The sequence below is a fragment of the Colobus angolensis genome, unplaced genomic scaffold (assembly GCF_000951035.1).
Source record: "Colobus angolensis palliatus isolate OR3802 unplaced genomic scaffold, Cang.pa_1.0 Scaffold389, whole genome shotgun sequence".
Taxonomy (NCBI): Eukaryota; Metazoa; Chordata; class Mammalia; order Primates; family Cercopithecidae; genus Colobus; species Colobus angolensis.
In genome coordinates, this window is record NW_012117254.1 from 181,138 (window position 1) to 193,497 (window position 12,360).

The 12,360-nt window shown below is 49.9% G+C and overlaps 1 protein-coding gene across 1 annotated transcript; it reads right to left on the reverse strand.

Annotated features, from left to right (window-relative positions):
• Positions 1 to 1,717: 1,717 nt before the first annotated feature.
• On the reverse strand, positions 1,718 to 11,606 carry CNGA2 (cyclic nucleotide gated channel alpha 2). Its single transcript, XM_011954643.1, has 7 exons — positions 11,363 to 11,606; positions 7,701 to 7,836; positions 7,415 to 7,507; positions 6,557 to 6,727; positions 5,406 to 5,513; positions 3,655 to 3,761; positions 1,718 to 3,288 (listed from the first exon to the last, which is right to left on the reverse strand). Exons 2-7 carry the CDS (start codon positions 7,808 to 7,810, stop codon positions 1,883 to 1,885), a joined length of 1,995 nt encoding a protein of 664 aa, XP_011810033.1. The 5' UTR covers positions 7,811 to 7,836; positions 11,363 to 11,606; the 3' UTR covers positions 1,718 to 1,882.
• Positions 11,607 to 12,360: the final 754 nt, after the last annotated feature.

Genomic DNA, 12,360 nt, shown 5'->3' on the forward strand with positions numbered 1-12,360 from the left:
AGGAAGGCCTCTGAGTCTGCACCTAGATTTTCTTGCTCACTAATTAATACTTTTCCTTCAGGCTCCTAATCAGGTTATAATGCCCAGCTGAAAGACATGATACTCCAGGAGACCTTTCCCAACTCCCCCAGCAGAGCCAATGCTTCTGTCAAGGCATGACTGCTGGCAGGGAGAAGCATAGGAGTTTTGGTCAGCTGTGTTTCTTTGCTCATTCATTCATTCATTCATTCACTCATTCACGTGTTCACTTCCTCCCCCATTGAATACATGTTCTCTGAATGCTCCTCAGTGCCAACTGTGTCACTGAGGCTGCAAAGAGACCCATGAGGGAGACTGTCTTGGCCTCGTCCACAGTCAGGAGGGGAAACGAAGTCCACTAAAACTGATCCCACATTACAAAACCAGGACAGAGAGGTTCTTATGCACTGTGGGAGTATAGAGAGGAGATAATTGACAAGTGTGTGAGTCGTTGCAGTCAAGTGGGCCTTCTGAGAGAAGGTGGTGCCTGAGCTAAGCCCTGAAGGACCCATAAGGTTTAGGCAGACAGGGAAAGGTGGGAGAGTGTATTTTAGACCAAAAGAGTTCTGGATAGGGGTGAAGAAAAGGAGTCTGTCCTTCATATCCTTGCGTTTCACATCTGCAGGTTCAACCAATGGCAGATTAAAAATATTCAGGAAAAAAAATAACAGATCAAAATAATACAAAGAAAAGATACAATATAACAGCTATTTACATATCACTGACATTGTATTAGGTATTACAAATAATCAAGAGATGACTTAAAGTATGGGAGGATATGCATAGGTTATATTCAAATACTATGTCATTTTGTATCAGGGACTTGAACATCCACAAATTTAGGTATCTATGGGGACTCCTGAAAGCAATCCCTCATGAATACTGAGGGACAACCATATAGGGAAAAGAGAGGGATTAATGAAGGGAGGGAGATAATGTGAATAGCAAAGTTGAGCAATAACCACAGACAGTTCAAAGGAATTTGTTAACTCGTAGGTGCCTCTGATACAGATATTCACTTGAAGAGTCTCCCCAACAACAGTAGTTTTCAGGGGCTCTTCAGAAATGCTCTTCATAGGGGAGGGATGGCCAGAGCTGCCAGCTACCTCTGTCTCCAGGTGGACAAACGCCAGTTGCCTTGCTCCTCACTCCCTGCCCTGAAATGGACCAGAAGCCGGGGCTATCTCCTTGGTCCACAGAAGATTGCAGAGACCCCATCCTGGCTAGCAGACAGAACAATCTAGATTGAGTAGGACAGAGTAGGAACTAGAGTATCTGATGGGGAGGAATAGCCCTTAGTGGGCATCCTTCTACCCCCTCCCAACAACACTATCACATCCCTTGGCCTGTCTTGAGAGACAGACACTGGGTACCTGATCTAAATGTCTATAGTAGGTGCTTAAAGTACATGCATGCGCAGGGAAAAGGGAGTATTCAGAACAAATGTTAGAAAAAGTGGCAGCCAGAACCAAGGGAGAAGTGACTATGTGCAAAAGAGCCAGAGGGGGGCAGTACTGCAGCAAGGTGTATGTCATTTTGCAAATGGCCTTCTTCAGAGCAGATCATTGCCCAGGCTCCCAGTCCCAGGACAGACCCCTCGGAGACAGCTGCTCCCTTCTCCCTTCCTCAGACTTAGGCAGGCTGAAACTCTTGGAAGCCCAGCCAACACAGTCTGTACTCTCCACAAAATGGGCTAAACTTGGAGGTGAAATCTTGGATGTTTAGGCCAAAAACCAGGGATCAGAGAGGCTTTTGGGAGAATTCGGGGAACATGAGGGTAATGCATGTAAATCTGGAGATCTAAATAGCTCCTCTAGCTCCTGGGATCAAGGCCAAGGCTGGAGAAGCAGTTGGGCCCTAGGTCTTATGGCTTGTCAGCAGCAGCCAGCTCGGGGCTGCTCATCCCATCAGACAGGTAGTCATCTTCATTGTTCTGTTTCACCTTGGTTTCCAGAATGGTGATGCGCTGCTTGAGCTTCTGCTGGGCCCCTGTGTACTCAGCCAGCAGGCGGCCAAAGCGAGTGTATAAGGTTTCCATGTTGGTCTCCAGCTGCCCTAGCTTCTCCTGCACGTCCACCTCCATGCTGGTTGCCACTTCATTCTCATCCAGCAGCCCCTCCTTCATGAGGATCTCCCGACCCCTCTCTTCTAGGACTTTCTTGGCATCAGGGTATTCAGTCACTGCTTCCATAAGATCATCCTTGGACAAGCAGAAGAGGTCTGAGTAGCCCAGGCTGCGGATATTAGCCGTGCGTCGATTGCCCATTTTACTTCCCTTAATGTTAAGGATACTGATCTCACCAAAGCAGCTTCCAGCCGAGAGCAGGGCATACTGAGTCACCCCATCATCAGCCACCACTGCCAGCTTGCCCTCCTTAATGATGTACATCTCCTTGCCGATGTCCCCTTTGCGACAAATGTAATCGCCAGGACTGAAGACCTGAGGACGGAGTTTCAATACCAGCTCTACCAGCAGGCCAGCCTCACAATCATGGAAGATGCGCACTTTCTTGAGTGTGGACAAGTGGACATTGATGGCTATCTCAGCCCTGAGCTTGGCTGGCAGATTCTTGAGAACTTCTCGCTCATCCACTGTCTTCTTATTGGTCCACAAGTAGTCAAACCACCTAATGACTTTGGCTTCTATCTCCTTGCTGACCTTTCGGAACTGCATGTAGTGTTTCACGGCATCGATCTTAGCCTGGAACTCTGCCCGGGTGGCATTCATGTTGGAGATCATGGAGCCCACATTTCCCACAATGGTGGCAAAGATGAGGACGCCAATCAGGAAGTCAAAGATGACAAATAGGTACTCCTCATCCTTTACAGGGGGTGGTGTCTCCCCAATGGTAGTGAGGGTCAGTGTGGACCAGTAAAGGCAATAGATGTATTCCCTAGCCAGGTAGCCATACTCAGGGTCAGTGATGTTCGGGTAAACCCAGGTGTCAACCCCAAAGCCTATGGATTTAGAGATGGCATAGTAGATGCAGGCATTCCAGTGGATGATGACCAAGATGTAGAGGACAAGGTTGCTGATGCGGAAGATGTTAGGGTAGCTGGTGCGTGTCTCTGTCCGGTCAAAGAACTCAAACATGCGGGCAAAGTGCAGCAGGCGGTTGAAGCGCACCTCAGGGCTGTGGATGCCCATAGCAAAATACATCAGGTCAGTGGGGATGATGGAAGCCACATCCAGCTTGAACTGCAGGGTGTGGATGTAGTTGTCTCGCAGTTTCTTGGTATCTTTGACCAGCAGCCCCTGCTCCAGGAAACCTAGTAGAGATGCAAGCCGGCATGTCACCTCTGCCCTCAGGGTGTGTGTGTGTGTGTGTGTGTGTGTGTGTGTATATATATATCCTTCCCTATAGGCTAATATCTCTAGGCAAGGAAAATACTGGTCACTGAAACCTCCTTCCCAAGGAGGGATATAGCTCACATACCAGGGCTGGCCAGAAGGACTCTAAGAGAACACCCCCTGATTGAAACCTCTCTATGCATGTGGGACCATGAGGTTCAAAGAGGGGCACTCACCTACCAGAGTCCCGCCCAAGTAATTTAGTCCAACACCATGTCCAGTGGGCTTCCTAAAAATTTGGACTCAGGCCTTCGGATTTACCTGCATCCCAGTTGCTCACTGACCTGTGCGCAATCTGATGAAGATGTCTGCAATGTAGACCACATCTGAGACATAGTCCAGCACCAGCCACACCAGGTAGTAATCTTTCTGTAGGTCACTGAAGCAAGCTCTGCAGGAGGACAGGGCTAAGCTTCACCCTCAAAGCCAGCCAAAGGTCCCTTGGAGGTCCCAAACTGAGTGTTCACTGTGTGCAGGACTTGGGATGGCTACCAGGGGCATCATTTAGTCACAGTCAGCCTGATGCCAAGAGACACTTATCTACAAGTAACTTCTGCCCCACCCCTCCTCATGACATAACATCACTACATAGACAGCACCACTGACCTTTAATTTTCTGTCTCAGCCCCTGAACTGTGAGGTCCAGGAAGGCAGGCACCCCTCTTAGTCATTACGGCATGCCCCATGCCTGACCTAGGGCAACAGGATTTGAGCACTCAAAGGCTGTGAGTTGAATGAATGAACAAGTCATTGGAAGAACAAACTACAGAACACAACTGAACCGTCTCCATGCTCATCTCTTCAACATACATCTTATTCAGCACTCAACAAACAGCACTAGCCAATACATGTGAGAGAGAGGGTAGTAATGGGAATGGAGAAAGTTTGGAGGTTGCAAGAACGTTTTAAAAGGAAGTGGCAGGATTTGGCAACTGAGTAGGGAGAGGGTTGGGGGAGAGCAGAGTTAGGAACAGAGCCCAGGATGATTGTCCAGTGAGTGTACTAGTCAAAGGGGAGAGCCATTAATTCTGACTACTTGGTCACATTTAGACTGAAACTCCAGCCCCCTGCCCTTCCCACTGAGTCTGCAGAGCTGGCCCGTGCCAGTGATGGCTCATTCACAGCCTCCAGCCACACTAGGCCATCCCGAGACAGGGTTTTTATACATGCTGTTTCTTCTGGCCAGAATGCTCCCTCCACCATCCTCAGGTATCTAATTAGCTGCCTCCCTCCCACCAGCTAAGGCATCACCTCCTCAGAGAGCATGATCCCAACTGCCCTTTCTCTAGCAGCTCTCTTCCACCAGTCCCTGGCATCATCCTGGTCATTTGTTTCATTTCAGGTTTACAGCCATTGTCCGCCACTAGCCTGGGAGTTCCAGGAGAGCAGAGACCATGGTTGTTGTGCTCACCACATTATCCCCAGCACTGAGCACACATGAGGTGCTCAGTCAAATCCTTGCTGAATGAATGACTGGGATTGGGATGGAGTAGGTTGGGGAATGCTGCCAAGGAAAGCTACATGTAGATAGTGGCTTTTCAACTGAGCCTGCAAGGAGAAGAATCTCCATAGGTGGAAAACGGAAAGGAAAGGGAATTTTCTCTAGAGGAAACAGCGTGTTCTGATCCAAGAGTGGTGAATGCTGGGGCTAGGGTGTGTCCAGAAGGTGTAGCAAGAGAAAAAGGTCAGGTTCAGAGGAGTTTGAAGGCCGTGCTTAGGACTTGAACTTCATCCCATGGACAATGGGGAGCCACTTAAGGGTTTGTGAGGAGGGAATGGCATCACCAAATCCTAGTTTTCTGTCAAGCATGTTTGTTGCAAAAGTGGAAGATGTACCCTAGGTGTGTGGAGCCACTGTAGTTGTCCCAGACACAGGACAGACAAGAAATCTTCATGGCGTATTAAATGGAGAGAGGGTTGGGGCTAACAGAGAAGTTGGAGGTGCCATTGGTATCCAGGAACTGCTGCGCTGTCAATCCTGGGGTCTGAAGACTGGGTTGCTTTGGCCACCCCTCCTGGGCCCCACCCTGCTCACCTGGCCACCAGCAGGCACCAGTTGTAAAGGACAGGCATGGCAATGACAAACAGCCAGCAGTAGTACCAATCCCCAGCTGGGTCCAAGACAAATAATTCAAATTTCTTCCTGAGAAGACAGACAAAGGCAAAGCTTGGGGATCAGGTCCCCCAGTGTGATAGCACCCCAGCTCCCAGAAACCAGAGGTGCCTGAGAAAGCACTGCCAAAGGGGATATGTGGGGTGAAAGACGGGTTGGCTGAGGGCCCCATTTTTCAGAGACCTACAACCTGGTACTGGGCATCTGAGTGGAACTCAGATGGGCAGGGGCACCCATCTTCCCATTCTGAACCTAGATAGGGCCATGGATTCCCATGCACCTTACAGGTCCCTTGCCCAGAGGGCAGAGCTTTCAGTAGCGGTGGGTCTCAGGGCCTGGGAAGGGATTTCCACAGGATGGTAACTGGGGCTTACGCCTATTCCCACATCCCTCCCTAAAGACAGGTGCTCCAGGTGAGTGAGCACCACGAGCTTCCTGCCCACCTCACCCTCCCTTTTCAGTCATTGGCCTCTAGCCTCCAAATCACTTTCCCAGATGTTGTGTGCTGCTTTGGCAACTGATATTGTGTCCTGCTTTCCCTCTACTGGCCAGAGGTGGGGAATGTCAGCTTGGCCAGACATCTGCAGTTGTCTTCTCATTCCTCAAAGGACAGACCCTCCAGCTCTGCCTTCTCTGCCCTCCCCACACTATCCTGCTCCACCATCCAGCCCTTCTCCTCCAGCCTTCTACATGATCTCTTCAAAGACCCACTTCCTCGCCCACAGTGGAGCTGAGATTGGCATCCCCTCCAGGGCACTCCCTGAATGCACCCTCTCAGTATTTCCTGGCCACTGGAACTGGGCTGTACATTCACGTGCAGCAAGAGGACATCTGGCAAGAGGCAACTAAGGCAAGAAAAGACACCAGAGGTTCTCATGGCAAGTAGGCCACTGGCTGTTGGGGAAACAATGGAAATACTCTGGAGTTGAAAACATTGCAAGTCACCCTTGCCCACCACTCTCCTTACTACAGCAGGGTTTGTCATAGCCCCTGGCAGTAGCATGGAAACCCCAGTGAGCTCTTCCATTGCATGCTTGGAGCCCATTTGAGCCCCACAGGCTGAACAGCTGTACTTGGTGCCTTTGTCCTTGCCATCCTTGTCGCCTTTGCCGTCCCCCTGCTGTGTGGTCACAGTGTGGAGTTCAGGCCCACGAAAACGCTCGAGGAATGAGTCAGGCCTAGGTTCCTCCTCTCGGAAATTCTTGTTGGCCCACTCTCTGATGATCCCCACCAGGCGAACTACCCTAGAGGTGAGAGAAAAGGAGCATTGGCCAGAGCCAAGACTCATGCTGTTCAGAGAGCACCTGTCCCCACGAGCTCACTGTCTGCTGAGGAAGATGAAAGAAGGACAGTGAAACCTACAAACAGGCCAGACCATGATTTCCCATGTACTAAAAGCTGGGGTAGAGGCCAGTACTTAGGGCAGGGGGCTGGGGCTCAGGCATGACTCTGAATGCAGTCCAGGGGAAGACAGCTGTCCTGGGAAGACTTCCTATAGGAAGTGCCATCTCAGTTGATGGTGAGAAGAGCAAAGAGGAGGTCTTCAGGACAAGATGGAGATTGTGTTAAGGCAGGAACTGTCAGGAGTAAAGCTTGCCCTGAGCTTCCTGCTTTCCCTATGGAGCCTCTGCCTCTGGGATAGAGAGGCCTTGGGTCCTCTACCTAGTCCTCTCTACTGGGAAGGGTATCGCTCTCTGATGCTGAGACAGCCAAATGTGAAGGGAGGCCTCTTCTGGCCCCTCTGAGCTTGCCTGCCTTGGGGTTTGCCCAGGCCTCATGAGGAAATAATTACGTTTTGCTACCACCGACAGTGCTCCCTGGAGGTCTTGGTGGACAGGACTAGTGGGACTGGGAAGAGGAGGGTGGTGGTAGCCACCCTGACAGGCCCCATGAGTAAGAAAGGGAAGCAGCAGGGTAGTGGTGGGACCCACCTGCGGAAGCCACCCCTTCCCCGCTGTGGGGCATCCACGTCTGCCAGCCTCTGCAGTTCTGAGGAGGTGTCATTGTCAGCTGCAGAGTGTGGCCTGCGGAAAAAAGAGCAGGGTTGACCCAGGATTATCAGGGCATGACTTGTCTCCCCTCCTGCGTCATGCTTAGAAATCCCATGTTCTTTTTAGAGGCTGTCCTGGAGACAAAGATTGCTTGCTCTGTGACAATGAGGCAAAGCTGGGAAGAAGCAGCAGCCTCTGTACCCTCCCTGATACCACGCAGACTCACCTGCTGCTTGTCCTGTGGTCTTCTTTGCCATTGGCCTTGATGGCAGAGGGTGCATGATGGTTGTGATTATTGGCTGGGGAGCTCTTCACGCCATTGGCTTTTTCAGTCATCCTCCATGTACAACCAGAGCGCTTATCTGCCAGGAAGAGGGACAAGAAGAAGGTCACAGAGGACCCTGACACCCACAGAGAGTGGGAGAGTAGCAAGCGAACAGGATGGATTAGAACCCAGGCCCACCTCACCAACCTCAGCACCCTCAGGCACCGCTATGACAGTCAGGGTAGTGGGATACAGCATTCCCTAAGTGCCAGGTGCCAGGGGCCAAGAAAATGAGGGTACTCCCCCAACCCTAATATGTAATTGCAAATGGAAACAGTGCTAAACTACAAAAAGTGTTTGCTTTTCTATTTTACCCCAGTATTTTTTTTTTTACATACAAACTATCAAAGCGAAAACAAAACATAACAAACAAAAACTGTTTAAGCCATCTTCCTGTGCCTTCACTTTGCAGATGTCTGCCACATATGTAAGCTGCCAAGCAGCTGCAAGGCAGCCACTGCCCCAAAGCCCTGGCCCAAGGGAGGAAGTGCGTCTCCCTGACCCAGAATAGCTTCCCTCTTCCCTAAGGGGCATAAGCTCTGAGGTGGTCTCCAGTGAGGAGAACCAGAAATCTGGGTGGCTTGGGGAGGTGTGGGGTAGAGAGCAGCTGCTCTGGGCCAGGGAGACATACCTCCTCCCTTGGACCAGGGCTTTGGGGCAGTGGCTGCCTTGGAACTGCTCGGCAACTTAAGCATGTGCCAGACATCTGCAAAGCGAAGGCACAGGGAGATGGCTTAAACAGTTTTTGTTCATTTTGTTTTGTTTTCGCTTTGATAGTTTGATAGTGAGGGCTCTCTCCTCTGCGCAGAGCAGGAGAGGGACAAGGGCAGTGTTCTTTGCCAGAAAAATCCCTCTGGCTGCTCTGTGGAGCCTGCATTAGAGGGAGAGCAAGAGTGAAGGTTGGGACAGTGAGGAGGCTGGACAACAGTACCGATGGAGCCCAAGACAAGAAGGCAGAGTGCGTAACTATCTAGGAAGGAGAATGGATGGGACTCAGAGAAGGAGTGCATGTGGGGAGCAATGGAGAGAGTGGGTGGGATCACAAAGAAAGAGGAGACAAAGTGAGGGTCTGGAGCAGAGTTGTGGAGAACCCCAATATTTAAGAGTTGAGCAGAGGATGAGGTGCCCACAAAACAGATGGAGAAGGAATAGCCCAGGAGGTAGCAATCTAGAGGAGGGACAGGAGATTGTGTCCCACAGTGTCTCTTGCCACAGAGTCAGGAGATACTTGGAGGAGTTCTTCCCTGCCAGGGCTGGTTGGCATGCCCTACCACGTGTGGCCAAAAACAGTCAGCATGACCCCCAGATTTCCCAGAGCCCATGCTGCTGGACCCACACAGTCCGGAAGCTATTCCGGGAGCTCCCTCAATCCCCGCCCAAGCTTGTTCCAGCCTCTGAAGCTATCACCATGGCAATGGCAGGCATGTCAAACAACCTCAGAGATGCTCATCGGGTGCTCTCTGTGGGACTATGGCACCAAGATAGTAATGAGGGCACTTGAGGGAAAGGAACCAGCATCGCTGAGTCCCTGCTTGGACCCTGGAGACAGCAGACCATGGAGACAAAAAGTTCCAGGCAACACAAACAAAGCCAGAGCCATTCGCAGCAGAGTTTCAGGGCTGGCCTCCTGGAAAAGCTGGTGTTGAAGCTGAAGCTGGCAGATCAAAAGGGCTGTAATCCAGGGCCAGGCCAGTGCTGGGGGCAGAGCATATGTTCACACCCTCTCTAAGGTTCTGCCACAAAGACAGATTCCCCCCACCCCATGACCCCTGCTCCTTCTGTACCAGGAAACAGACCCGTCCCTGAGCCTGACTGCCTGCATACCCTCCTCTTTGTCAGAAACTGCCCCTCAGGCTGCTTGTGGGAGACAAGGCAGTTGGACTGGTGGGTCTCATGTATACACCCTCTCCAGGAAACCTCAAGTCCCAAGGCTCCAGATACCATCGTGTCAAATCAGCTCCTCCTCAAAGTTACCCACCTCTGAAAGGGGCCTGCCCTCTTCCCAGTCACTCAAGCTGGAAGCCTGGTGTCAACCATAACTCCTTGTTTCCTTTATCACATTCAAGCAGCCTCTGTCCTGAGCTGATTGCCCCCACAAAAAGCGTCAAAGTTCTGTCCACCCATTGCCCTCCATCCCCAAGGCCCTGGACTGGTCTCAAGCCTTCAATATGGCCCTCCAGGCCTGCTGCAGTGGACTCCAGAGGGCCCAGCGTTCACTGGGGTCTGGACTGGAGGGGGCACATGAGCACCAGAGTTTACATTGCAGGTAAAGCTCTCAGGGGGATGTATCCATCCCCATATCATGACAGCAGAGAAAAAAGCTAAGGGTGGAGCTCTGGGGAACTGCAACCATGAAAGATAGCTGAGGGGCTGAGTGAGTGAAGGGGAATGAGGCTGGGAGTATGAGAAACATGAGGGAGTTCCCAGGGAAGGCAGACTTTCAGGAAGGGAGCTGTCTGCAAGGCCAATGCCCCCTCCCATATCAGGAAGATAAGTGCTCTGTGCCAGATACTCCTTGCCCTTAAGATGAGAGCTGGAGCGGGCACTGGGTGGAACAATAGGGGCCTCTCTGGGGACCTTATCAAGAGTAGTGTCAAGGAGTGGTGGTGAAAGAGAGCTTGTTTCACAAAGTTTCAAGCGAGGAGTAGGAGGGGACAGACAAGAGATAGAGCACATAGCTCAGTCTTTCTAAGAGACTGACCAAGAAAAAGAAGAAAGATAGAGTGGGAACTGGAGGAGGGTGTGGGGCTGACAAAGGTTCTCTGTCTTGCTGTTGCTGTTATTATTCTATGTCAAGAAGATAATAAAGCAAGCTTAAAGGTTTTGGGGAGGAATTCAGTAGATAATAAAAATATGTGTGCTTGTGAGCAACTCCAGTTGAGGCTGGAGCCCATGAAAGATGGGTGGAATGGGAAGGTTCAGGTACCAGAGGAAGTGACAGGAGACAGATCCAGGACAATGGGAAGGGGCTGCTGAGAAACAGGCCACGAGACAGTTGAAGGGATTCACTCTTGCAAAACCCCAGTGTTCTAAGTGAAATGGGAAGGATGCGGGGGGTTTCATCTTCAGAGACACCAGGCAGCAGTAGGTGCAGACTTTGGAGGAGGCCAGAACATTTGCAATAGCTGCTGCAAAGAGAGACAGGGGATACCAAACAAGTGTGAGGACAAGAAAAGGCTTGGCAAGGAAGACAACAGACCATGTACCTACCAAAGAGAACAGAGATGGGCAACAGATCTTAGATGAGCAGTGGGATTCTCAAGGAGGGTGGTTTAACAGCCTAGAGTAAGGCATGATTATTTGATAAAAAGTCCAAACACAGTCAAGGTGGAGTTGTAGGCTTCTTTTCTCCTTATCCACAAGCTGAGCAGCCAGCCCAAGACTTTAAAGAAAAACCAGCCTGGTCAAGGAGTTTATTGAAAGAGTTTTGAGGAAAATTCCTTCCTCTAGAAGTCAAGTCAGAGAGAGAAGGAACAAGTTCGTCATATAGCCAAGATTAGAAGTTTCAGTTCATGGCCCATTCATTCACTCATCTATCTCATACACATACCCAAGACACCTACTATGTGCCGGGTCCTTTGCTGGGTGCTGAGTTTAGAAAGAAGAGTCTGGCAGTCTCGATCTCAGTGGTGCTCCCAGAGTAAGAGACAGATAGGGACACAATTTATCGCAAGTCACTTCTCTGTTCATGTTCTATTCTGTTTCTGAGCAGCATCTAACAGTTTATCCACTCCATCTTTCTTGAAATAATGGATTCTACTCCCCTCGTTCTCCTCCTACCTCACTGGCCACTTCTCAATGTTCTTTGAAGAGGCCTCCTCCTCTTCCCCAATTCTGAATGTTGGAGTGTCCCAAACTCAGTCCTTCAATGGACTTGTCTTTTCTCTCTTCATCACCTCCTTCTCCAGTCTCATGGCTTTAAATACATCTGTATGTTGATGACTTGCAAACTCTTAAAACCAGTTCAACCTATCCCATGGACAGTAATTTACCTCCCTCACATAACCACTTGGATTTTGAATAGGCATCTCAGTTTCTGTATGTCCAAAAGTGAGTTATCTTCCCCTCAAAAGCTTATCCTTCCATAATCATCTACATCTCAGTAAAGGCAAAGCTATATAACTGGGAGCCATACTCCCAGTTACTCCAGTCACAAACCTTAGCATCATCCTTGACTCCTCTTTTTTTCATACCCCATGGACTCTACATATATGCAAATCATATGGGCTCTACCTTAAAAACATACCTCTTATCCAATCACTTTTTATCTCCACCATTACCACGTTAATCAAAGCTACCATCTTTTCTCAGTGCCTGGAACATAGTAGGTGTTCAATAAACAAGTTTTAAATGAGTAGTCTATGCATGGTACCTGCATTTTTCCCAGTCCATTACTCCCTGTCTTTTTACTTTCATTGTACAGCATAGGATTCTGCTGTATCAATTATTTGATTTTAAAGGAACATGCCACCCTTTTCCTCTTAGCCAACATGGGGTAACAGGGATCATATTTTTCCTCCGGAATGAAATAACCAAACATATAAAAAATATATGACACAAC